We start from the raw sequence: 24,049 nt of genomic DNA, 5'->3' as shown, positions 1-24,049 counted from the left end.
CGTTTCCCTACAAAATGAGGAAAATCTCCTGCTGCCTATTACAGTACAAACTATAAACTGTAAGTTCAGTCCTTTCCTCCAAGTGTCCCTGTTTCTCAAGCTGTCTCTGGGCAAAGTTCACTTGTACTAGACGTTTTCAGAAAAGTCCTTCTTAAAAGACCTCCATTTGACAGAAGCCTCCCTCCATACTATCTTACTGGGGAAACTGGTTCAAGAGATGTATCTGTGACTGTGTTGCATCATCATCCTCATCACAGCCTGAGCCCCATTTGTAGAGACAGCACCACACTCTTGTTAACTGAGGGAGGGGTGCTAGGTTTCATTGCTAACCTGCCTGCCTGTTATCTGACCAAGGGCACACATTGAGCCCTAGAGATGCCACCAAAAGGAGTGTATTAGTTGGGTTTTGCTGTAATAATGCTGCATAACCAATAGCCTCAAAGTCTCAATAGCTAACCGAAACATATGCCTATATTTTGATAATAGGAGTTGGGTAGGCTGGGCCCAGTGAGCATGGCTGGGTTGGTTCCAGGCTGGAGGTTGAGTTCAGGTTTGCTCCAGGTGCCTCAACCAGGGCAAGTTCTTCTCATCATGAGGACAGATTTGCAAGGAGGCAAGCCAAACCACAAAAGCACATTTAAAGCCTCCCATAGGACATGGTATATGTTATGTCCACTCACATCCTGGTAGCAAAAGCAAGTCACATGGCCAAGGTCAAAGAAAGTAGGCAGGGAAGTAGACTGCATCTGCAGTGCAACCATGGTAAGGTGGGGAAGAAGGAAGAATTGTAAACAAATAATGCCATTAAGGACACTGCCCTTGATGGTTAGAACTTCATGGTTGAGAGGTGAACTTCCCGGTTGAGAGCTGTTTCCACCCTTATGGAGGCAATGGCAGGGAGTTTGGTATTGGCTCCTGTCCCCTGCCCCGCATAGTTCCCCAGCTTCTCAGTGGGCTGGGCTCCTTCAGGCAGAACTCTCCTGGTTTCCCTTCCCTCAATTGCTAGGCAGCCCCAACTCCATTCTTGTCAGAATCTCAGTCTTCTCCTTTAACTCCCTGACATACTTCCCTTCTGGCTCCCACCCTTTCCCTTCTCACCTTCCCATGTGATTTTAAAAGGTCAAGAAATTCTTTGTTGTTCCATCCTGGTTATCTTTGGAGGCAGCTTCAGCAGACAGTGAGAACTTTCTCACTACCCAGGTGGCCTCCTCCTGGCTGACGCTTATGGTTTTACAATGAAAGAGCTTCTCTTTCTGTCTCTACCTTCCATTATGTTCCCAAATATCCCCGTTTTTACTCTGATTTTACAATGAGCCAAAACCCAAGAAGAGAAGTGTTTTCAGACCTCAGAAAGGTAGACTGTATCCAGAAGTGGGGACAGAAAATTCCGGATCCCACCCCTCATATAAATATACCCAACCATGTAGTGGGCTTTTACATACTTTGACTCGTTTATTTATTGTGCCAACTCCTGGAGGGAGAAGACATCTCATTCTCCCCATTTTACAGCTGAGGAAACAGAGCAGAAAGGTTGTGTGACTTGCCTATTGCAACACAGTTCAGAAGAGCAGAAGCAGAACTCAGAGGTGTCTTCCACAAAACCTGTGTGTCTATTTATCTGGCTATCCCCCTGTTTTCACTGCTCCTTCTCTGCAACTGCGGGTGGATGGGACTGTTAAGCCCTTGGGCATCTTCTCTGAGGAATTAAGGAGGGGTATTGGGAGGTAGGGGCTTGACAAGGAAGGAGAAAGAGGATAGCTGTAGAATCAGACAGTGAAGGTAACTCCATTTCTCTTTCCCTCCTGCCATGATCATTGCAGGGCAAAAGAGACAGGGTATGTTACTTGGATGGTCAGAATTGAGGGGAGGAGGTGGGCCCCCCCACCCCCTCCGGCATGTCTGCAGTGACAGGGTCAGTTTGGGTCTCACTGGCAAACTTTGTAGTAGATTCTGCATCATTCCCCCTTATGTTTTCTCTAATGTACTCTTTATTCTTCAGCTGAATATTTCTCTTCAGATGATGTTTTCTTTCAGTCTGATCAAAGCTGCTTTTCTTTTCCCAAAACTTTACTTGGGTGGCCCTGCCTAGGACATCTGCTCATGGTCATTTCAAACTTTTCTCTCTGCACAACTGCCAACTTTCCCCACGTTTTCTGAAGCCAAGTGAGGCTGAAAGAAGGATCAAAACAGCCTGTCTTCTTGAAACATTTTTAAAAGATGATTTATTTTTCCCTAGTGGTATCCAATACTTTGAGAATACAGATTAGGAATTCAACACATTTTTCATTATAGAAGAAAAAAAAAAAAAAAAACCCAAGCCAACTTGTCCATGGCCATTTTCCTTTTTAGTGTTACTTTAAAATGTTGGTATTCTTGCCAGCTATATGGCCCTGGGCAAACATTGGCACTCTGGACTTTTCTGTTTTCTCAGTTGTAAAATAGTAATTTTATAATTCCCATTTCTCTAGGTTGTTGTGAGGATTAAAGGCGATAGTAACTTATATATGATGAAAGGGTAATGGCAATAAGAAGGAGTTGGACCCAACAACTTCCTCTCTTGGCGGCATCTCCTCTATAGAAATGTTTACATTCTTTCCAAGAACTGCATTTATTGGATGTTCACTGCAATATTGTTTGTTATAATAAAAAACTGGAGATGATCTAAGTATCTTCTGTTGAAGGATGGGTAAAGAAATCATGGCACATTTCCACTGTGAAATATTATGCAGCAGTTAAAAAGAGTAAAGTACCTCTATATGGATAGATATGGAAAAAGCTTCAGGGCCTCTTATGTCAATCAAAGCAAGTGGTGGCATAGTCATTTCCTCTCTGCTGAAAATAATTACCACGTGTAGTAGGCTGAAAAATTATCCCCAAATGCTGTGCGTGTTACCTCATTTAGAAAAAGGATCTTTGCAGATCTGATTTAGGATTTTCAGATGGGGAACTTATCCTGAATTACCCAGGTGGACCCTAAATGCCATCACAAATATGCATATAAGGAAGAGGCAGAGGGAGATTTGACACAAACAAAAGAAGAGACCGTGGAGGCGGAGACTGGAGTGATGTGACTACAAGACAAGGAATGCTGACAGCTACCAAAAGCTGGAAGAGGCAAGGTATAGATTTTCCCGTAGAGCCTTTGGAGGTAGCACGGCTCTGCTGACACCTTGATTTTGACCTGGTGAAACTAATGTGGAACTTCTGGCCTCCAGAACTGTGAGACAATACATTTATGTTGTTTTAAGCCAGCAAGTCAGTGGTAATCTGTTATGGCAGCTACAGGAAACTAATACACTGTGACATATGCATATATTATAATGCAAAGAAAAGCAACCGCCTGAGAAGATACACACCCTAATTGCTAACTGTGGCTTCCTCTGGGGAGGGGAAGGAGATGTTCGATTTTGCCCTGATTTATTTGGTATTACATGGGTTTTTAACAGTGCATATCTATGCATGTAGTACCTGTGTGTTTTTTAAAATAGCAACAGAGACCAAATTAAAAACATATCTAATTGGGACAGAAATTTAGGATCGCACTTCAGAAAAATCATCAGATAAAGGTATCTTAGGGGGTGACAAGGCATCATTTGTTTTATAGAAAAGAGGCTCAGTCCTATTGAGCACCCTTAGTTGCAACCATATTGAATGCCTCTCAAAAGGGAGGTTGGCTTATATACCCACTGACTTTTGTCCCCTATTGGTTGAGGGCTGTCACCAGAGGTGTTAATTTCCCCTGAGCTTCCTGGCACAGCAGGCAAGAAAGCAGGAGCAATCAGCTCCTTGAGGTGGGGACTGGCAGTGCACGGAGATTGTCTGCTGTGGGGGCAGCTGGAGTCAACTGGGGGCCACAGGGACATAACACGGGTGTATTCACTATATTCTCTTATTTTCTGGTTTTTTGATGCTCTGGTGTCTGGTGCCTTATGGACTCAGGGAAGGACTGCACCTCCCAGGATTAGCTAATTCTTAATAAAAGAGAGTAATCAAATGGCCTGTGAGCATACCATTCGTGTGCAAACCAACCAGTTCTGAGTCTGTATCACCCATCTTCTTTTATCAGGTTTCTGTCTGTACTCTGCCCTATCACCTATAGCCTAGAATCTGCTGAAATTATTCAATTTCAGTTTGCTTCACTTTCCTTGCTCATTCCGTACTGTGAAAACCACAGTAAAGGCTTCAGCTGCATTTGCTGTCTCAATTTGCCTGCCCATCTCAGCCCCTGTGGCCCTGTGTGGCCCTGTGTGGCATGCCGCACCTCCTGTTTCTAGTGGATTGTGAATGTGACAAAAATTTATTTCATGGCAATTATTTTTGTGTCTGTATGTCTTACCATACCGGCTTGAAACAAATTCTGTGTACATTTTAAAATAATGGAGCACAAAACACATCTGCTGTGTTGGGTCGTGGGTGGGGGTGGCTGGCATTCCAAACAGAAAAGAGCCCTGGAGATTGGAGGAGCCCTCTTCACCAGCAGACTTGCAGTGCCACAGGCCAGTCAACAGTGTTTCCACCTCCCTGGTAACCCCTCTTATCTGACAGCTCGTTTTGCAGAGAGCTTCTCACGTGCCAGGCACTGTGATAGTCTGGAGATGCAATTGTGAGCCCATGTCCTGCCTGCATGGATCAGCCCATCCATTGAGAGACAGACGTTAAATGATCAAATCCAGTACAGAGTGAAAAGGGGTGTGCTTGGGGAGGAACAGTGTGTTACGGGAGCACATGGTGAGGGCATCCAATTCATTGAGGAGTCTCAGGGGAAGGCTTCCTGGGGGAGGTGATGTCTAAGCTGAGACCTGAGCAATGGAAACAGGAGGAGGGGTCTATTCCAGGCAGAAGGATCAACACATATAAAGGTCTGGAGACAGTGGGTCTGGCACTGTCCAGAATTGAAAGAAGTTTGGTACGGCTAGAGCCCTTCTGGCATTTAGATCTTCTCTAAAGAGATTTTGAAGGGTGTGATCCAGTTTGTGGCAAGTGGCCTGCAGAGGAGCAGGAGTGGGAGCCAAGGGAGCGGTTGCAGGTGTCCTGGTAAAGAAGAGGGCACCTGGGCTCAGTCACAGAGGGTCTAATGAGAAATGGACTGGTTCAAGAGCTGTTTAGGGGAAAAAATTGGCAAGATTTAGATGTCTGCGGCAGAGGAAAGGTGGAATGAAGGTCAGGCCCAGATTTCTGGCTTGGGTATCTGGGTGGACAGTGCTACCTTTTAGCCAGACTGGAAACAGAAGGAGGGGCATCCATAGGAGAGAGGATGAGACGGTGCATAAATTATAAAGTGGAAAACTGCTAGGTGACCCTGTGGTCCCTCCCTCTCCCCTTGACTCTTAGAAGTCTAACTGGGATAGGTGGATCACCTTACTTCCTGGTCCATGTCACTCCAAAGGGCTTCAAGGGTGGTCTTTCCAGAAGAATGTTGCTAAGTGATCAGCCTGGAGGCTGCACTCAATTCACACAAAGCTGGTGAATAGATCTTGTGGAAATGTGCAGCAGGAGCAAAATCCTTGGAATTCTCAGGGCTATTTGGGTGCTGTGTTTCCCAAGCATGGAAGTTGGAAAAAGGTCGTTGCTCTGAGGGCCGATTAGTCACTACATTCAGTAAGGACGCACTCCTTTCTTTTTAAAAATGTGCCATTGAGGACTGCTGGTATAAACACGGCAGCATAAACTCTGCATCCTCACCTTATCCTGGAAACTAGCAGAAAACAACAAAGAAGATGGAAGACAAAATGCAAATTCCTTTTTCAGCTAAATTAGGAGGCAGTCACCAAAATACCTGGGAACAGCGTAAGCAGCAGCCAGTTTCATGCAGGTGCAGTGTTAGAGGAAGTGAGAAAGAGTGGAAGAGGGAGCCCAAGTTGGCAGATCTCAGAAAGCACCAATGAAATATACCTGAAGGTGAGTGACACGCCTGAGGAGCAGAATCACCATCCCCCACTTGTCTGCAAAAGAGGGTGTGGAAATGGGATGGGGCAACTCTAGTGGCTCAGAGGATCCAGCTAGACAATTGGGATTAGAAAAGCAGAGGACACTATGATACATAAAGAGCTATGCTAACAAGCCATATTTCAGGATGCAGCCTGGCCATGGGGTAGATGAGAAGAAGAGAGTATCTGCACTATGAAAACCAGATGATTTCAAATTCCACCAGAATTTGAAAGGAACTTCTTTCAGTTGACTGGTCCAACTCATACAATAAAAAGAGTTCAGCAGCTATACAGAGACACTGTGAGAAAAAAGGAGACAAAGAACAGCAATGTTTCGTAACAGATGAGGGCTGGTCACCTGAAAATGTTACCCGGAAACAGTGGAATTTTGAGCAGTCTTATCACAATGAATTTTTAAAATGTAAAATACCCTCTGTGAATAAATACCACAAAGCAGAAATGCAAGAACTCAAGAAAAAATGGTAAGATGGAAAGATGTGAAATATGAGTTGGAAAGAAGTAGGGAAAAGTGGAAAATAACGGAAAGGGTGAATAAATATTAGATAAAACACAATAAGTCAAATAGAGTATAAAAACAAGAACAGTGAACAAAATGAAATGAAAATAGTTAGAAAGGATTAAAGAGAAGGTAAGAAACATATAAGGAAGATAAAGGAGAGCCACCATGTACATAATTGAAGAGCCTAAAGAAAAAAGTAAAAATAAAGTCATGGAATGAAAAAATATTTAATATTTAGTTCAAGAAAATTCTGATGAAATAAAAAGCATTGTGTTTACCTTTTCTAATAGGGCATACTGCGTGCCAAGAAAAGCTGACCTGAAACAGTCAACACAGATAGATCTTACGAATGTTACTGGATATTAAAGAAAAAGAAAGAATTCTTAGGGCAGCCAGGCAGGGTAAAAAATCAGTTTAATCTTAGATTTCCCTTAATGTTACAAAACAGTGGAGCAGAACCCATAAGCTGTTCAAAGAAAGAAACTGTGAGCCAAGTATTTTCTATCTAAGCAACTTTACTTCACGTACGAATGCTGTAGAAAACAGTTTGAACGTGCAAGAAATCACAGAATATTGTTCCCATGTGAACTTCAGTCAACCAAGAAATAATGGGAAACTGGGGCCAAGGGGACAGGAGTGTGCATAGAATATATTTAACTGAATAACTAAGACCTGAATAAATGTGGGTATTAGAGTGATGGAATCGAATGTATATGCTTCCTATTGTACCAATGCAGAAATGACACAAATATAAACAATCGGAAGGGGGATGAAGGCAAAAGTGGGAGAAAGAAGTAATATGCTGTTTACTTCATTAATAATAGCAGAGAACTAAAGAGTATCATTTAAAGCTGAGAAATATTAGAAATGTACAAAGATAAACATTAAAAAAGGTAATACTAGTAATGAAAATTGATTGGTAGAGGATAGAGAGGGGGAGGAGGGGGAAGAGGAAATAATTTTAATACTGTTCTTTTTAGGGGATTAAGAGCTACAGTCTAAAGAACCAGATAACTAAGGGCATATAATAATAAAGGTAATAATTAGGACCCAAATCAAAATGTCCTAAATAGTATAAGAAATATACACCAAAAGACAAAGTCATAGTAAGTGAAGAGAAAACATAGTATAAGACTTCAAATATTATAAATATTGTTGATGAAAAGGTCAAACTATAAAATATTAAAGAGATTTGTTCTGAGCCAAATATGAGTGACCAGTGGCCTGTGACATAGCCCTCAGGAGATATTCAGAACAGGTGATCAGACTACAACTGGGTTTTATACATTTTAGGGAGACATAAGACATCAATCAATACATTTAAGATGTACATTGCTTTGGTCCAGAAAGGAAGGACAACTGGAAGCAGGGGTTCCTAGGTCATAGGTAGATTCAAAGATTTTCTGATTGGTAATTGAAAGAGTTAAGTTATTGGCTAAAGACTTAGAATCAATAGAAAGGAATGTCTGGGTTAAGATAAGGGCTTGTGGAGACCAAGGTTTTATCATGCAGATAAAAGCTTCTAGGTAGCTGGCTTGAGGGAATAGATTGTAAATGTTTCTTATCAGACATAAAGAGGCTGTTCTGTCAGTCTTAAGGTCTGTGTTGATGTCAATGCTGGTCAACTGGGCCTAAATTTCAAAAGGGATAAGGGTATAATGAGGCATGTCTGGCTTCCTTTTCCGACGAGGGCCTCAACCAGTTTTTCAGGTTAACTTTGGAAGGCCCTTGGCCAAAAGGAGGGGTCCTTTCAGATGGTAAGGGGGCTTAGAATTTTATTTTGAGTTTACAATACAGAAAATATACCACAAAATATTACAACAGAACTAAGACTAAACATGTAAGGCATATCAAGTAATGTAAATTAGCTAAACCCGCCATAAAGAACACAGAGCTCCCTTGGTGGAAGTGTATGTAGGTGTGGGTGGCGGTGGCAAATGCAGAGCACACAGAGTCATCTCCTAACCCCCCACCCCATGGTAGAACATGAAGGAAGCCCCAGAGCAAGTGTAAGAACCATTGTTCTGTCCCATCTCTGGTAAGCAGGAGAGAGATTCCAGATGCAATCCAGGTTTGGGGAGCACAGGTTGTCTAGAGGACCACACAACTGACAAGGAAAATATTCTCTAGGCTTTGTCTCCTAGCCCTGTGGTCCTGGAGGCCCTGGCTGAAGTGAGGGGGATATCAGAAGCATGACCTCACCTGATTTCCCCACTGTTTATTTAGCTTGCTGGTCCCCACCCCACCTCAACTTAAGCAAGGTGTCCAAGCAGGGCTTTGTGGCCCTGGACATAGGCTCACCTGCTGGCTTCACAGAAGCGTGAATGCATGGGGTGTCAGGTGATGGGGGAAGATATTTTAGCAAGTGGGTGCCAGAGGCCAGAGGGGTTTCTCTACTGTCTCCTCCCCTTCACGTGTGGGGGAGCGAAGGTTAGCTTAATTGGTCCCTCCAGCAGCAACTTCAGGTAGATGGAAAGTGTCCATTGGCCCTGAGTCACCCTGTATTGGCGTGTCCCACTGAGTCTTGGGGGATCAGTTCAGAGCTGCAAGGGAGGCTTTGGTTATCATGGTCTTACTGTTCAGGCCAAGGTGGGTGATTGGGTCTCTCAGTGGTGACTGGGCAGGGGCAGAAAACCCTCATCTCAACCCTTTTCTCTGAAAGCCACCCTTAAGGGCCTACATTGACTTACTGGGCAATGGTGGTGTGTGGGTCCTCTTGTGCAGCTTTGTTCTGCTACAGGTGCTTGTCATGGACAGAAGGAGGTTCAGGGGAGCCCACAGCTGAGTCAGTTCACCTCCACTGTCCACCAAGAGTTAGCATCACTGGGTGTTGGGGGAAGTGAGACCTTAAAGGCTATTTCATCCAACCCAATCCCTTGTAGATGAGGAAGCTGGTCCAGAGAGTGGGTAAAGGTGGCCCCACAGACTGCAGCCTGCTGACTCCTGCCCAGCGTTCCTTCCACCACCACACACTGGCTTCCTGTGGCTGAGGTGTTTGGCAAAAGTGGGGCCAAGAGACATCAGTGCACCATTCATGGAGGCACTAAGAGGGAGATGCTGGCCTCATGTCCAGGAGGCAGAAGGGGTTAGGACAGGGAGAGAACCAGTGTGGAGGAACTGGAGGTAGGAGGCAGCCATGGGCACTTTTTAAGGCTGGGTTGTAACTGAGATTTCCCACTTCCACTTCCTTTTGATTATTATCTGACGTTCACGGTGCTGAGAAATGTGTTTGGTTCCTGCAGAAACTGTCACTGACTTAGAAGGGACTGAAAATGCAGACAAATTAGGAAATTCATGAGGGGCGGCATTCCTCCAGGCCATGCGGTTGGAAGGAAGGGGAAGGTCAAATGGGTACGGAAGGAGGAAAGGCTCTTTGGTGATTTTTTTTTTTTTTTTTTTTGAGATGGAGTTTTGCTGCTGTCACCCAGGCTGGAGTGCAATGGTGTGATTTTGGCTCACTGCAACCTTCACCTCCCGGGTTCAAGCGGTTCTCCTGCCAGGTTCAAGTGATTCTCCCGAGTAGCTAGGATTACAGGCACACGCCACCACACCCAGCTAATTTTTGTATTTTTAGTAGAGACAGAGTTTCACCATGTTGGCCAGGCTCGTCTCAAACTCCTGACCTCAAGTGATCCACCCACCTCGGCCTCCCAAAGTGCTGGGATTACAGGCGTGAGCCACCGCGCCCAGCCAGGAAATGCTCTTTTAATTGTAGAGGAAAGGGAACTCAGAGATGATCTGAATTAGGCCTTTTTGGCTGCATGTAGCAGGAGTACCCATGACCCACAGCTCAAGTGTAGAGGGAGAATGGGTTACGTGGATGCTGCTCAGTCCGGAAGAGCCCCAGGCAGTGGCTACTGCTGTTCCTGGGCCGGGCTCAGAACTGGAACCGTGGCTCAGAACTGGAACCACAGCGCAGAAAGCTGGGCAAGGCTCTTCCTCCTGTTTTCATCTCTGGTTTGTCTATGCAACTGTTTCCTTCTCTCTCCCTGCAGACTGGCTCTCAACAGAGTATGGCCCACTGCTGTCATCTTTGGCTGGGTGGCAATGGGCCCCTGCTCTCTATTTCATGAGCAGGACAAGTCAGCCTTGCTGATTTATCACAAGCCCATGCTCCCAGGGCTGGGTTGGGGGTGAGGATCTGTTGGTTCAGCGTGGGTCAGGATCCAGGATGGCCCCATCAGCTTAGATCATGGATTGGGGTCCCTGGATAGATATGGCTCGGGTGGATTGTAGGGGATAGAGGTGGCACTTTTGAGAGAAGGCAGGAGGCTACTGATGATGGACTTCACCCACATGTCCACTGCAGATCCCGGATAATCCTCTTTTGACACCCACAAGGGAGCTTCAGAAGAGCAAGCACATGCAGGGAAAAAAAGTGGAATCTGGTTTGTTTTGTGGGTGTTGTTTCTTTGACACCTTTAAAATTCTGTTTACCTGTGTGCCTTTTCTGTGCATTCCAGCCAATTGCCTCACACTGCATATAGTATCAAAAATCTCTAAGGAATATCTCATGGATTTAATAAGTAAACTTAATTTGGGGAGTTTTTTTTTTTGTGATTTGGACTAGATTTTCCATGCATTTTGTCAGTCACGTATCTGTTGAATCCCATTATGTACCGGGTCTCTGCCTATAGGTCTGTCACATAAAGGCTCGCAGGTACAGAGACTCCCAGCTGCAGGCTTGCACTGCTCCAGACACCGTGTTCCTTCCCTCTTGTGGCTCATGATGCCCTAGAGCAGTGGCTCTCAAGCTTAAGCCTGCATCAGAATTACCCAGAGAACTTCTTAAAACACAGGCTGCCCAGCCCCTGTTTCTGATTCAGTAGTTCTGGGGTGGGGCCCTGAGAATTTGCATTTCTGACAAGTTCCCAGGTGATACTGATACTGCTGGTCCAGGGACTATGTGTTGAGAAATCACTGCCCCTAGGGTGTGTCCTTGCTAACATGTGCAGAGCTGTTGCTGCTACATGTGTGCAACCAGCAAGGATGGCGAGAGAGAAAGGCCAGGGCGGCCAACTTCCTTTTAAGCATGTGGGGCTGGCAAAAGTGGTTGGCTCTCATGACATAGTCAGGGACTTGGTCATGTGGTCACACCCTGTTGCTAAGGAGGCTGGCAAAGTCATCTCTGACTGGGTTTCCATGTGCCTGGAAAAGGGTAAGGGCATGTATGTGGGGACATCAAGAGATCTGCCAGAATGGGCCCATGGGATCACATGGAGACAAAAAGAGAAGGTCAGATCTTGGTGGTGGGGACAGACGTGAGAAAAGCCCCTTATGGTGCATGTAACGGTGTTGTAACGGCAGTTTATTCCAAGGGAGAATAGGGCAGAAGAGCATGGGTCTGCAGGCCTCAGCAGAGGCTGCCCTAGAAGGAGAAGCAAGCCAAGCTTAAAAGCAGGAGTGCAGCTGGCTGGAGTTGCCCATTTCCTCTCTTGAAGGCAGCCAGCTGTCCCTCCACTTGGGCTGTGCTCTTCTCAGTCTCTCATGAACTGGGCGTCTCCTTTGCTTACCATCCCCATTGTTTTGTGGGTTGAGCTGATATATTTCCCAGGTCTCAAGTTTTTTTCTATCCTGTCTCCCAGGCGTCTTGGCTCTGGAGAAGGCTGCGTGGCAAGAGGCGGCCAGTGATAGCGTTCTGCCTCTTGATGACCCTCTCTGCGATGGCTGTCACCCGCTTTCCCCCACAGCGTCCATCTGCCGGCCCAGACCCTGGTCCCGTGGAGCCTCAGGGGGTAACTGGCACCCCTGCAACCCGTATCCGGCAGGCTTTGAGCTCCAGTCGGAGGCAGCGGGCAAGAAACATGGGCTTCTGGAGAGGCCGTGCTTTGCCCAGGAACTCCATCTTGGTCTGTGCTGAGGAGCAAGGCCATAGAGCAAGAGTGGACAGAAGCAGGGAGTCCCCAGGAGGGGACCTCAGGCATCCAGGGAGGGTCAGGAGGGACATTACTTTGTCAGGGCATCCAAGACTCAGTACTCAGCATGTTGTGCTCCTGAGGGAGGATGAGGTCGGAGATCCAGGAGCCAAAGACCTGGGTCACCCCCAGCATGGCGGTCCCATCCAAGAGACACAGAGTGAGATGGTTGCCCTGGCCGGTCCACTCGCAGGGAGCGACGTGGCAGCTTTACGGGCTTGGAGAGCTACTGCTGGGCTGACATTCTGGCCCCATACAGCAGAAGGCAGGGATCTGCTGGCAGCTGAGAACAGAGCCTTGACTGGTGGGCGACAAGCAGAGAATCCCACCTTGGCCTCAGGGGCTCATCAGTGGCCTGGCTCTGTTGAGAAGCTGCAAGGGTCAGTATGGTGTGACGCTGAGACGCTGTTGAGCAGCTCGAGGACTGGTGGGCACGCTCCCCCATGGCTGACAGACCACGACGTGCAGATGCTCCGGCTGTTGGCGCAGGGGGAGGTGGGGAGCAAAGCCAGGGTCCCTGCCCATGGGCAGGTGCTACAGGTTGGCTTCTCTGCTGAGGGTGCCCTTCAGAGCACGTCCTCTCCCAGGCTCAGCCAACTCTGCTCCCAGGGGCTCTGTGGCCTGATCAAGAGGCCTGGGGACCTGCCTGAAGTCCTGTCCTTCCACGTAGATCGCGTGCTGGGGCTGCGCCGGAGCCTACCTGCTGTGGCCCGCCGCTTCCACAGCCCCCTCCTGCCCTATCGCTACACAGACGGTAGAGTGAGGCCTGTCATCTGGTGGGCGCCTGATGTGCAGCACCTGAGTGACCCGGATGAGGATCAGAATTCTCTGGCCTTGGGCTGGCTGCAGTACCAGGCCATGCTGGCACACGGCTGCAGCTGGCCAGGCCAGGCCCCATGCCTGGGCATCCACCATACCGAGTGGGCACGCCTGGCACTCTTCGACTTCCTGTTGCAGGTAGGTAGGGTTGGGCAGTGGGGGTAGAGAGCTGCAGAGGTAGGGGGTTCCGGGTGGAGAGGCCTGAATTGCCCACCTGAGGTTGGATGGTGACTCTCCCCCAGGTCCTGGTTTTTTGACCACCAAGCACCTGTTTTTGTAATTTTCCTTCCTCTATTTATTTATCCAGTGGTTACCAGAGCCAGCTCATCAGCTCACAAGAGCTGATGGCTAAAATTTTCAGGAATTTTGTACCCAGTTGTGAAACACAGGCATTATGAAAAAAAATGAGTTGTAGAAACAATAATAAGTTATATTAGCAACAAAGGTAATAACTACTCAGAATGCATTATTTCCTAAGTATTTTCCTATCATCTGTGCTTTTGCAGCTTCGTGTCTATGAAATAAATGCTGGCTAACGGTGTGCCACTGCACATCTCTCAACAACTCCACATTTGCTCATGTTGGTAGCTTGAAATCCATCAGGGTGTGAATATCTGTTTACACCATGGAAAGCAGCAAATGCTACAAATCAGGACTCCCCTTTACTCCTGGACAGCTGATTGTTCAACATTTACCAGCACACCACTGTTTATAACTTTACATCTTTGACTCAACAAGGATTCAAGATGGTCGTATAATTTTTTAAAAAGTGAGAGAGGGAGAGACGGAGATAGTGATGGAGAGAATGGGAGAGGGAGAGAGAAAGGTAGGATGCTTGGGCACTGAAGAATGAGAAGGAACTGTGCTTGCTGAGGCCCCTGACCTGTCAGGAGTTAACCCTGGAGTTGCTGGATCGAGGGGTAGTGTGGGAATCCCAGGGAAGGGGTCGGACTGTCAGGGTACACGGGCTGACTGGGGGACTACAGGCACCAGCTATTTATTAACTGGTCTGTTAACAACCAGTGTGGCTGTTCTGGTGCCCATGAGCTGGATGTCCACCATAGATATCCATGTGGGGAAACATGGCCAGACAGTAACAAAGACAAAAAACAGATAAAGCTCAGTGAGGGTGGATGTGTGCACCAAATGCACATGGAGTCAGCCCCCATTTCTATAGAGACCCCTGTTGAAGAAAAGGGTCCTCAGTGTCAGCCCTTAGGGTTACATGCAGAGGTGAGTGGACCAATATGCGGTGTTTTCATTCACATGGGTTTTAGAAAATTCTTAGATAATATGGAATACTTCAGAGATTTACCATAAAAATCCAGCTTCTCTTGAAAAATTGGATGGTTTAGTAATACTGGTCCTTCATTCCCATACAGCAGGAAGCAGCTTGAGCTGAGCATCTGCTGCCCCCTTTGGAGGCTGCCGGACTCTCCTTTTGGCCACAGGCTCTACCTCTTTATTGTCCGACACTCACCTACTGTCCTCCTGGCCTCTTGAATGTTACCCCAGTCTGCCTACAGATAAGTCTGTTTCCAGTCATGAGACTAGCTGATCTCCTGTCGTCCTCCCAGCTCCTCCAATCTATGTCCCCGTTGCTACTTTGTGGAAGGAGGAGCTATGGACCCTGATGGTGAAGAGCATGGGCCCTGGCATCAGACCGACATGGGTTTGAACCCCCACCCCCAGGCCACTTCCCACTGTGTACTCCTGGGCAGATTACCTAACCTTTCTCAGCTCTGCTTTTCTCACCCTAAAATGGGGTTGTGCACCCCAACCTCATCCCCTTGAGCCTGACCATTTAGTACCTGGTATACTCTTGGTTGCTGGCACCTGCATCTGCAGGCTTGCTCTGCTGGCTGCACTGGAAGTGCTGGGGAATGAGCACACTCCAAGTAGTGTGGCCAACCATGCAGGTTGGGAAGGAGGGGTTTCCCAGATCGTAGATCATAGGACTTTCAGGGCTGAAGCTGGGACAGTCGTGAGCAAACAAGGAAGGTTGGTCATGCTGTCTCCAGGAGCAGCCTCCAACTGTAACTGAGGAGAGTAGGTGTATAGATGCCCTGTATGCATATTCTATACACCTCTCAGTTAATCTAGCCGGATTGGAGCCCAGTTATTCACAGTGGTAACTGCTGACTCTTTTCCCCACTTTACTTGTGTTTCTTGGAGTTAGCTCACAAGTAAACTGCTCTCAGTTGAATCCTGGTCTGTCCTCTGGGGATCCCAGCCTTCGTCAGATAATAACATTGATCACGCATAGTTTCTGGATGCAAGGTCATTCATGTAATTTACTTAGTACAGTGCCTGGCTGATGGTACACACTCAATAATAAGCAGGTACCATCCCACTTTACGGGAATTTACTCATCCACTCTTCATGGCAACCTATGAGTGAGATACTACATTTAATCCTATTTTAAAGTTGAGAAATTGAGGCCCAGAGAAGTTAGGTTACTTGCCCAAGGTGGCAGCTGGTGGGCTGAGCAGCAGCCTGGATGGGCTGACTCTAGAGCTCAGTCTCTGAACCACAGTCACTGTTCAGCTGTCCATGAACGAGGGTAGGAAAAGGGGATGCTTGCAGGGGTGTCCTGGGGCCTTGATCTCTGAGGTACAGCTCCTTGCAAAGCCCCAGTCCAGCTGATGTGCTCGCAGCTGCTCTCTGCTCCACACAGAGCCCCTCTGTTCACCTCTCAGGGTTGCAGCGTGGGACTCTTCCTCAGCTGCCAAGCCCTGCTGTGGGGACAAGTCTCTGTAGCCAAAACACACACAGGTTGGTTGTATGGGCAGACATGACTCGGCTGGACTCGTGCCACTTCTTCCCTGGTTTGCTGAATGCTAGTCCAGTCAAACACCTCCTGTCTGGCTAATGCCACCTTCCTAGAAACCACTGACAAGTCAGAGAGATGCAGGGCTATAGAATGTGGGTTTTCCTGCGTAGGAGCCTTCTGATGAGGGGCTGGGTATAAACTGCATTCAGCCCACTCTGGGGTAGGTTTTATCCTGTATAAACCCTTGCTTTTCTGTGTACATCTCCACATCCCATTTACTTAGGCACAAAACGCAAGCACTGCACACATACACATCTCTTATACACCCTATAAAGCCTACCTATGCTTCACAAATCCCATATAACACTCTGTATTATTAGGGATTGCTGAAATAACACTGTGTATGTAACAAACCTCCAAAACTCAATGGCTTACAATGCCAGCTCTTTATTCTTGCTCCAGGATCTGTGGGTCAGTTGGGTTCAACTGAGCTGAGCTGCAAGCTGTGGGTTGGGTTCAGGTCTGCTCTCATTCTGGGGGCCGAGGCTGAAAACAAATTCACACAAAGATCATTTTGTTGTGGCTGGGTTTACCATAGTTTTATAACCTTATGTGCCAAACCTTGACACCTCAAAATATCTAGCAGAGACAAATATAAAACCCAGTCCAAAGGATATGCTGACAATCCCAAAGCCATTCCTATTTTTATTTTACCAAAATCTCAGGGCCAGTTTGTTTATTAAAAATTTATTTAAATCACATGGACTTGAAAAACACTTGGACTTATTTATGAGCGTTCTTGTATTTATAAACCAATTTGGTAGATACAATGTATAATATGTGTAAATACATCTAAACATGCATACACACACACACACACACACACACACACACACACAAAGATCCAATAGTTTTTTTGATATTTGTTTTGATTTGTTTTGTGTTTTGAGACAGTGTCTCACTCTGTTGCCCAGGCTAGAATGTGGTGGCGTGATCACAGCTCACTGCAGCCTTGACCTCCTGCACTCAATTGATCCACTCACCTCAGTCTCTTCAGTGGCTGGGACTACAGGTGTGTACCACCATGCCCGGCTAATTTTTAAATATTTTTGTGGAGACAGAGTTTTGCCATGTTGCCCAGGCTGGTTTTGAACTCTTGGGCTCAAGCAATCTGCCTGCCGTGGCTTCTTCAAGTGCTGGGATTATAGGCATGAGCCACCACATCCGGCAAGATCCAATAGCTTTTATGTCAGAATTCTAGCCATGAGATAGCAACACAAACTCACTGTTTTATGAACATGTTCACATGGCTAAACTTTGCTTGCTCCGATAGGTAACATAATCAATGCTGCAAACCAAAATTTTGGGTAAAGCAATTTCTATGGCAGCTCGTTTTTTTTTAAAGGCCACCCCTGCCCCCAACTCCAGAGAACACTGGGCCAAGCAGCACCACGGAACATCACGTACTAATGAGATCAGATGAGATCGGGCACATTCAGGGTGCTATGGCTGTAGACTTTCCCTGGCTTCATCAGCCTACAACACATTCAGACCAACCCTGAAGAGTGCACCCAAGCGGGCTGCACTCTGGGATCAAACTTTGACCTCCCATGACTGTGTTGACACACACACACACACACACACACACACACACACAGTCACTAAAACACAATTCAACCGCTGCAACAAGCAACAAGCCCTAAGAGTTTCCAAACTGAAACAATCAGGATGTTTTTCTCTCTCAGTCAGTTGGGTTTGTTCAACATGCAAATGGATATTCCTTCAGCTCCCAAATTGAGAGGAGCCAATCCTGCTGTCTGGTGCCCACAAAAGCCACTCACTTGTCTGGATGCACATGTCAAATCTCAAAGGCTTCCTAGACAATCAGGAATGCAGTTGGGGCCAGCAGTGACGAGGCCAGAGAGAGAGCCCAAAGCCAACCACTGGGCCAAATGTAGTCAAATGTAGTCAGGCAGCAGCTTCGGAGGCTTCTGAAACTCTCCCAGCCTGTGGCAGCTGACCCACAAGCAAGGTGTTTCTGGTCAGAACCAAACTTTGTTACTGAACACCAGGGTTTCAGTTTAGGTCCCATTGCTTGCCTCACAGAAAGTCAATCATTGAGACAAGTGTTGCCAGGGAAGAAGGCTTTATTATTTTACCAGCGATGCTAGCCAGAGAGACAAAGCACCAAATCTCAAATCCATCCTTCTTCCCTGACCAAAGTTAAGAGTTTATATAGCCAGGAAGGAAAACAACAGGTGCAAGGAAGAGGAGTTGGTTAACAGGCAGCAGGTGGTCTAGCGTCATTGTAACCAGTGGGGGAAAACAGGAATTAGGGGTATGGAAGAGGAGCCGGTCGACAGGCGGCAGGTACATTTCATTGTACAAATGTACGTTTCTTAAGCTTCAGTTCTATGGGCATCCAGCTGGTTGGAAAATTGGGCCAGTTTCAAATATGAAGGAATATTACTCCAGTGATTAGTTTACTAATCAGTTAACTCTGAGTTAATCAAATAGGAGATTATCCTGGGTAGGCCTGACCTAATCTTTAAAGGTGAAGCACCAGAGAGTCTTCTGCTGGCCTCAAGGAAAAAAGTAAACAGCCATGTTATGAACTGCCTATGGGGAGAGGAGACATCTAGAAGGACTGTGGCAACCCTGAGGACCTCAGTCCTCTGACTGCAAGCAATGGTGTCAGCTGGCAACCTGAATAGCTTAAGAGAGGACCCTGAGCTAGAGTGAGATCCAACCCTGGTCCATACCTTGACTGTAGCCTGGGGAAACCCTGAGCTGAGAACCTGGCAAAAATGTATAGGCTCCTCACCCACAGAATCTGTGAAATCATATATGTGTTCTTTTAAGCCACTGAGTGCATGGTAATTTCTTACATGGCAATAGAAAACTAACACGTGAGGCAAGGGAGGTTTCCAAGGTGCAGAAAATTAAGAGCATGATCACTCTTGGGTACTGACCCTGCGATTGCACAACACTGAAAGTGAGTACCTCAAACCAGGCAGCGATTCAGGGCAGACCTCCTTATGCTGCTTCAGCGGAAGAAGCGGCCAAAGAACCTAAGTCAAAATCTGGGGAATCGAAGTCCTCTGTCTTCAGAAGGGTCCCTGGCTGAAAATGGAGTGATGGCTGAGGAGAAGCCGACTCCCAAGATGAACAGGACCCCAGGTGATGCCAGGGCTCCCAGCCACTCTGAAAGTGTCTTGAATAATGACTCTAAAACGTGCAATACAAATCGTCATTTAAATGCACTAAGTACAGACAGCCCTTGTGGCAGAGAAGCTGCTCTGGAGGCAACTGTCTTAAATAAAGAAGAGTAAATGTATTTTTTATAGAGGGTGAAGGATGCTGGAAGGTAAGGATTTAGGAATATCTGGAGAGAAAGAACCTGCAGTTATGTACATTTTGTCCTTTCTGTAAGAGAAAAATGAGGACTTTGGAAATTCAGATCCCTCTTTAATATCAGAGATTTAAACAATACATTTAAAATTTTAACCAGTTATAGTCAAAATGCTATAATAAAACAAAAAAGAGAAAGAAAATGAAGAGCATTTGACTCCCACTCTTAAAATGAGGTACACATAAAGTTTAATAAACTGGTTATGACAAAAGCCTATAGTTGTGTTTCTTGAAGTATAAAGAAAACAAGTTTTGGCAGTCTTGAAGTATATATAGTTTAAAATATAATTTTTAGTATTTGGCACCATATGTATGCCATTATATTTGATTTTGCATTGCTGTTTCACAATGAAGCTTTCTTTAAGGTTTGATTTTTATGATTATGAAAGAAATAAGACACAACCACAGTTTTTCTTTCTTAAATTTCATCACTGTTGATGTGGTTCTTTTGTGTTAAAAAAAAAGTGCAACTATCAAAACTAAAAAATTATAGAGTAATATTGCTGTTCTGCTGATTTTAAATATACATCATACATACTTATGAGCAAGTTAAATGGAGATAAAGTTGAAATAGAAGATGCAAATGACCTTTCAAAATCAACACAATGTGTTCTGAAACTTTTCGTGACTCACACCATGCATCTGTGATCAATGAACTATGTGGTTTTGAATCGGATGTAGACCTTTAGTACTACTACTTGAGCTAAACTTCTGCATGGTTCATAATTTTTGAAGTGTGTAGTTAATATTATGCATGTTATTGTCCTTTCTTCCATTCTTATCAGTATGTGCCCATTTGCAAAACAAAAATGCTAATAATCAGTAATAGTCCTAGAAAAGATGTTAACTTTGTTTAGTCGTTGACTGATCTTGCGCTAACCTTGCAATTTTATGATTATTGACCTCTGTTGCATTTATTCTAAAGCCCCCCCAAAATTATCTAGCCATTTCGAACATCAATATTACACTGGTGTATTCACTGCTGTATGCACTATTTTTCTTTGTTGCCGTTTTATGCTTTCATATTAGCAAATATGAAATTCTGTGGAAAAAAACTCTTTGATCTTTAAAAAAGCACACACACACACACCCCATTCTGTAGCAGGAAACAAATTGCTTGTTCTTGAAAACTTTCCCATTGAGAGTTTAGTAGAAGCAGGTATATTCCTATCATTTTGATGTTTTTGTTAATGTTTCCAAACAATGTACTTTGAAATCAGAATCACTTCTTATCATTTTCCTGTACTTCTGATGCTCTTCATCACATTAGTGATGAGAAATGAGGTGTAATCCCCAACCCCTGCCCACAAGAACTAAGTAGGATCTTACTGTAAGTTGAAGGGAGTTCGGCCCTGACTCATGGATTGTGCAAGAATGAACTGCTGTTGGGTTTGATTGACTGTTGATGGATTGTGGTGTGGTGTATCTGAAGGCTATTGAATGCAACTTACAATGCTTAATAAAAATCTTTATTCTTTTAGTATATATATAAAAAAAGAAAGTGAGTACCTCTTTTGATTTTTTTTTTTTTTTTGGCCTCAGTCTTAGTCCTGCTTCTGTTTAAAAGCCTTTTAAAAGACAAAAATGCTATCCATATTCTTTGCCCCATTTTCTTTTCTTTTTTAAAACATCTATTTTTCTTGCTACCAGCACAATCTGCCACCAGGTAGGTTATTTATTTATTTATTTTTTTGAGATGGAGTCTGACTCTGTCACCCAGGCTGGAGTACAATGGCGCAATCTTGGCTCATTGCAAACTCCGCCTCCCAGGTTCAAGTGATTCTCCTGCCTCAGCCTCCCGAGGAGCTGTGATTACAGGCGCCCACCACCATATCTGGCTAATTTTTGTATTTTTAGTAGAGATGGGGTTTTGCCATTTTGGCCAGGCTGGTCTTGAACTCCTGACCACAGGTGATCTGCCCGCTTCAGCCTCCCAAAGTGCTGGAATTACAGGCGTGAGCCACTGTGCCCAGCCTAGTTAGGTTTTATTTATTTATTTTTAAAACTTTTATTTTAAGTTCAGGGGTACATGTGCAGGTTTGTTATATGGGTAAATTGTGTGTTGTGGGTGTTTAGTGTACAGATGATTTTGTCACCCAGGTAATAAGCATAGTACTCGAGAGGTAGTTTTTTGATCCTCTCCCTCAAGTAGGCCCCTGTGACTGACTGTTGTTCCCTTCTTTGTGCGGCCCCTGTGATTCCTTTCTTTGTGTCCATGTGTACTCAATGTTTAGCTCCCACTTATAAGTGAGAACATGTGGTGTTTGGTTTTCTGTTCCTGAGTTAGTTTGCTTAGCATTATGGCCTCCAGCTCCATCCATGTTCTTTGCCCCATTTTCTGTTGGGTTGTTGGTCTTTTTCTTAATGATTTTAAGAGCTTTTTATAGATTAAGGAACTTAGCCCTTTGTTTTCCATTGTAGTATATAATATTTCCTTTAGATTAATTGTCATTAAGCTTTGTTTGTAGTCTTTTTGCAGTGTAGAAAGTTTTAAAAATGTACATTGTTAAAATGACCAGGCTTTTCTCTGATTTCTAGGTGCATGTGCTATATTTTAAAAGGCTATTCTCATTTCAGGGTTATTTTTTAAATTCTCTCATGTTTTTGATATATCTCTGATCCATCTGGAAGTTATTTTGGAGTAAGGGATAAGGTATAAAACAACTATTTTTTTTTTTCAGATGGCAACCCAAATGTCCCAGTGACATTTGTTGAATAATCAATCTTTCCCTCAACTTGAAAGGCTACCTTTACCATAGAGCCAATTTCCATATGTATATAGGTCTATTTCTGGACTCTTTTCTGTTCCAGGAAAGGGTCTATTTATATGCCAGAGTCACACTGTTTGAATTACTGAGCTTTATATTTTATGTTAATAACTAGTAGGACTTGGTCCTTCTCACTGCTCTTTTTTAGAATTTTTTTGATATTCTTGTGTACTTTTTTGCTTGTTACTTCCTTCCCCTTCCCAGATCCTTTTGGGATTTTCTTGAAATCAAGTCAAGTTTTTGTGGATTAATATAGAGAGCGTTTACATCCTGAAATATAGTCACTCTAGCCGAGAACAGGTTATGCCTCTCCATCTGTTCACGTTCCTCAGAAACATTTTGATGTTTTCTTCAGCTGGGTCTTCACTTTCAGGTTGGGTTATTCCTGGGCATTTTGTCTTCTTGTGGCTATTGGAAATAGTGTCTTTTCTTTCATTACATGTTCTGGCTGGTAGCTCTTTGTCCATATTTAAGCGATTTCTTCTGCATATTAATTTTGCCACCATCCACCTTCTGATTTCATCTTGTTTTTAATGTTTGCTCAGTTTATCCTCTTGGGCTTCCCCTGCATACCATCATTTCATCTGTAACAAATGGGATTCTATCTTTTCATTTCCTCTTCTTACTCTTACCTCATTACATTTACTGGTGTCACAGAGCAATGGTAAATATTAATGGAATGATGGACATGATACGTTTCTTACAGATTTGGGACAATTTCTAGTGTTTCACCATTAAACAGCATGCTGGCTTTTGACCAAAGATGTGATGAACTATTCATTATTCCTGCTTTATTAAGAGTTTTTCAGGCCAGGTGCAGTGGCTCACGCCTGTAATCCCAGGACTTCCCATCCTGAAGGCCCCAGGCCTGTGACTCTTCCCACTCTGGGGAAGTGTCTCTGTGCTGGGGGCATGGGCCACCAGGGACAGCAGGTTGCTCTTCTGGTCTCTGTCAGACCCAGATCAGGCACTGCTTGAGGAACCCGTCTTGGCCCCAGAGACGTGACATGTTTCTTACAGATTTGGGACAATTTCTAGTGTTTCACCATTAAACACTATGCTGGCTTTTGACTGAAGATATGAGGAATTCTTCATTATTGCTACTTTAATAAGAGTTTTCAGGCCATGTGCAGTGGCTCACGACTGTAATTCCAGTTTGAGTGGGCCAGGTGGGAGGATTGCTTGAGCCCAGGAGCTCAAGACAAGCCTGGGCAACATAGGGAGACCTTGTCTCTAAAAAAAAAAATTAAAAATTAAAAATTAGTCAAGCATGGTGGCATGCATCTGTAGTTACAGCTACTCAGGAGACTGAGGGGGAAGGATCTCTTGGGCTTAGGAGGTGGCAGTTGCAGTGAGCTATAATCACACCACTGCACTCCAGCCTGGTGACAGAGCCAGACCCTGTCTCAAAAGAAAACAAAAACAAAAAAAAGAGTTTCATTGTCAGGAATGGATGTGTAATTTTATCAAATGCCTTTTGGGTATCGTGGAAGAGGTCACCATATTTTCCCCCCTAATTATTGAAGTGGGGACATTTTGTGACAGCGTTCCAATGGTGATTCATCTTAGCTTTCTCGGTCAGAAACTACTTTGCTGCGGTGGATTCATCTTTTAACAGCTGCTGGGTTTTGTGTTGATGTTTAAAATTTAGGAGGCTCCACAGATGTCTTTTTAGATAAGCCGTAGTCCTTCTCAATCCAGCTCCTCAAAGCCCATCAGCTGGTCTATTCACTGGCTTCCAAAGATGGTGCTGAGACTTCTGGCCTCGGGGTTTGGGCAGATGAAGCAGTCTAGATGTTCCCTCCCTGGAGCTTCCAGGGAAGATGCCGTGTATGTGGAAAGGCAAGGAGCACAGCAAGGTGAGTCCTTAGAGGAGAGTGAGAGTCAGTGCCAAGTAACTCCCTCCTCTTCCACAC

General features: G+C 45.1%; 1 protein-coding gene across 1 annotated transcript in view; it reads left to right on the top strand.

The window, feature by feature from the left end:
• Positions 1–24,049, top strand: part of GASK1A (golgi associated kinase 1A) — a 79,852-nt gene that overhangs the window by 40,890 nt on the left and 14,913 nt on the right. The window contains exon 2 of the mRNA XM_023231689.2: positions 12,033–13,319. Within this exon, the coding sequence (XP_023087457.1) occupies positions 12,033–13,319 (1,287 nt within the window). The remainder of the gene's footprint in view (positions 1–12,032; positions 13,320–24,049) is intronic.

This window comes from Piliocolobus tephrosceles, chromosome 2 (assembly GCF_002776525.5).
Source record: "Piliocolobus tephrosceles isolate RC106 chromosome 2, ASM277652v3, whole genome shotgun sequence".
In the NCBI taxonomy this organism is placed as follows: domain Eukaryota; kingdom Metazoa; phylum Chordata; class Mammalia; order Primates; family Cercopithecidae; genus Piliocolobus; species Piliocolobus tephrosceles.
The sequence above is the reverse complement of the archived record's forward strand: the minus strand, read 5'-3'. Positions and strand labels throughout refer to the sequence as shown.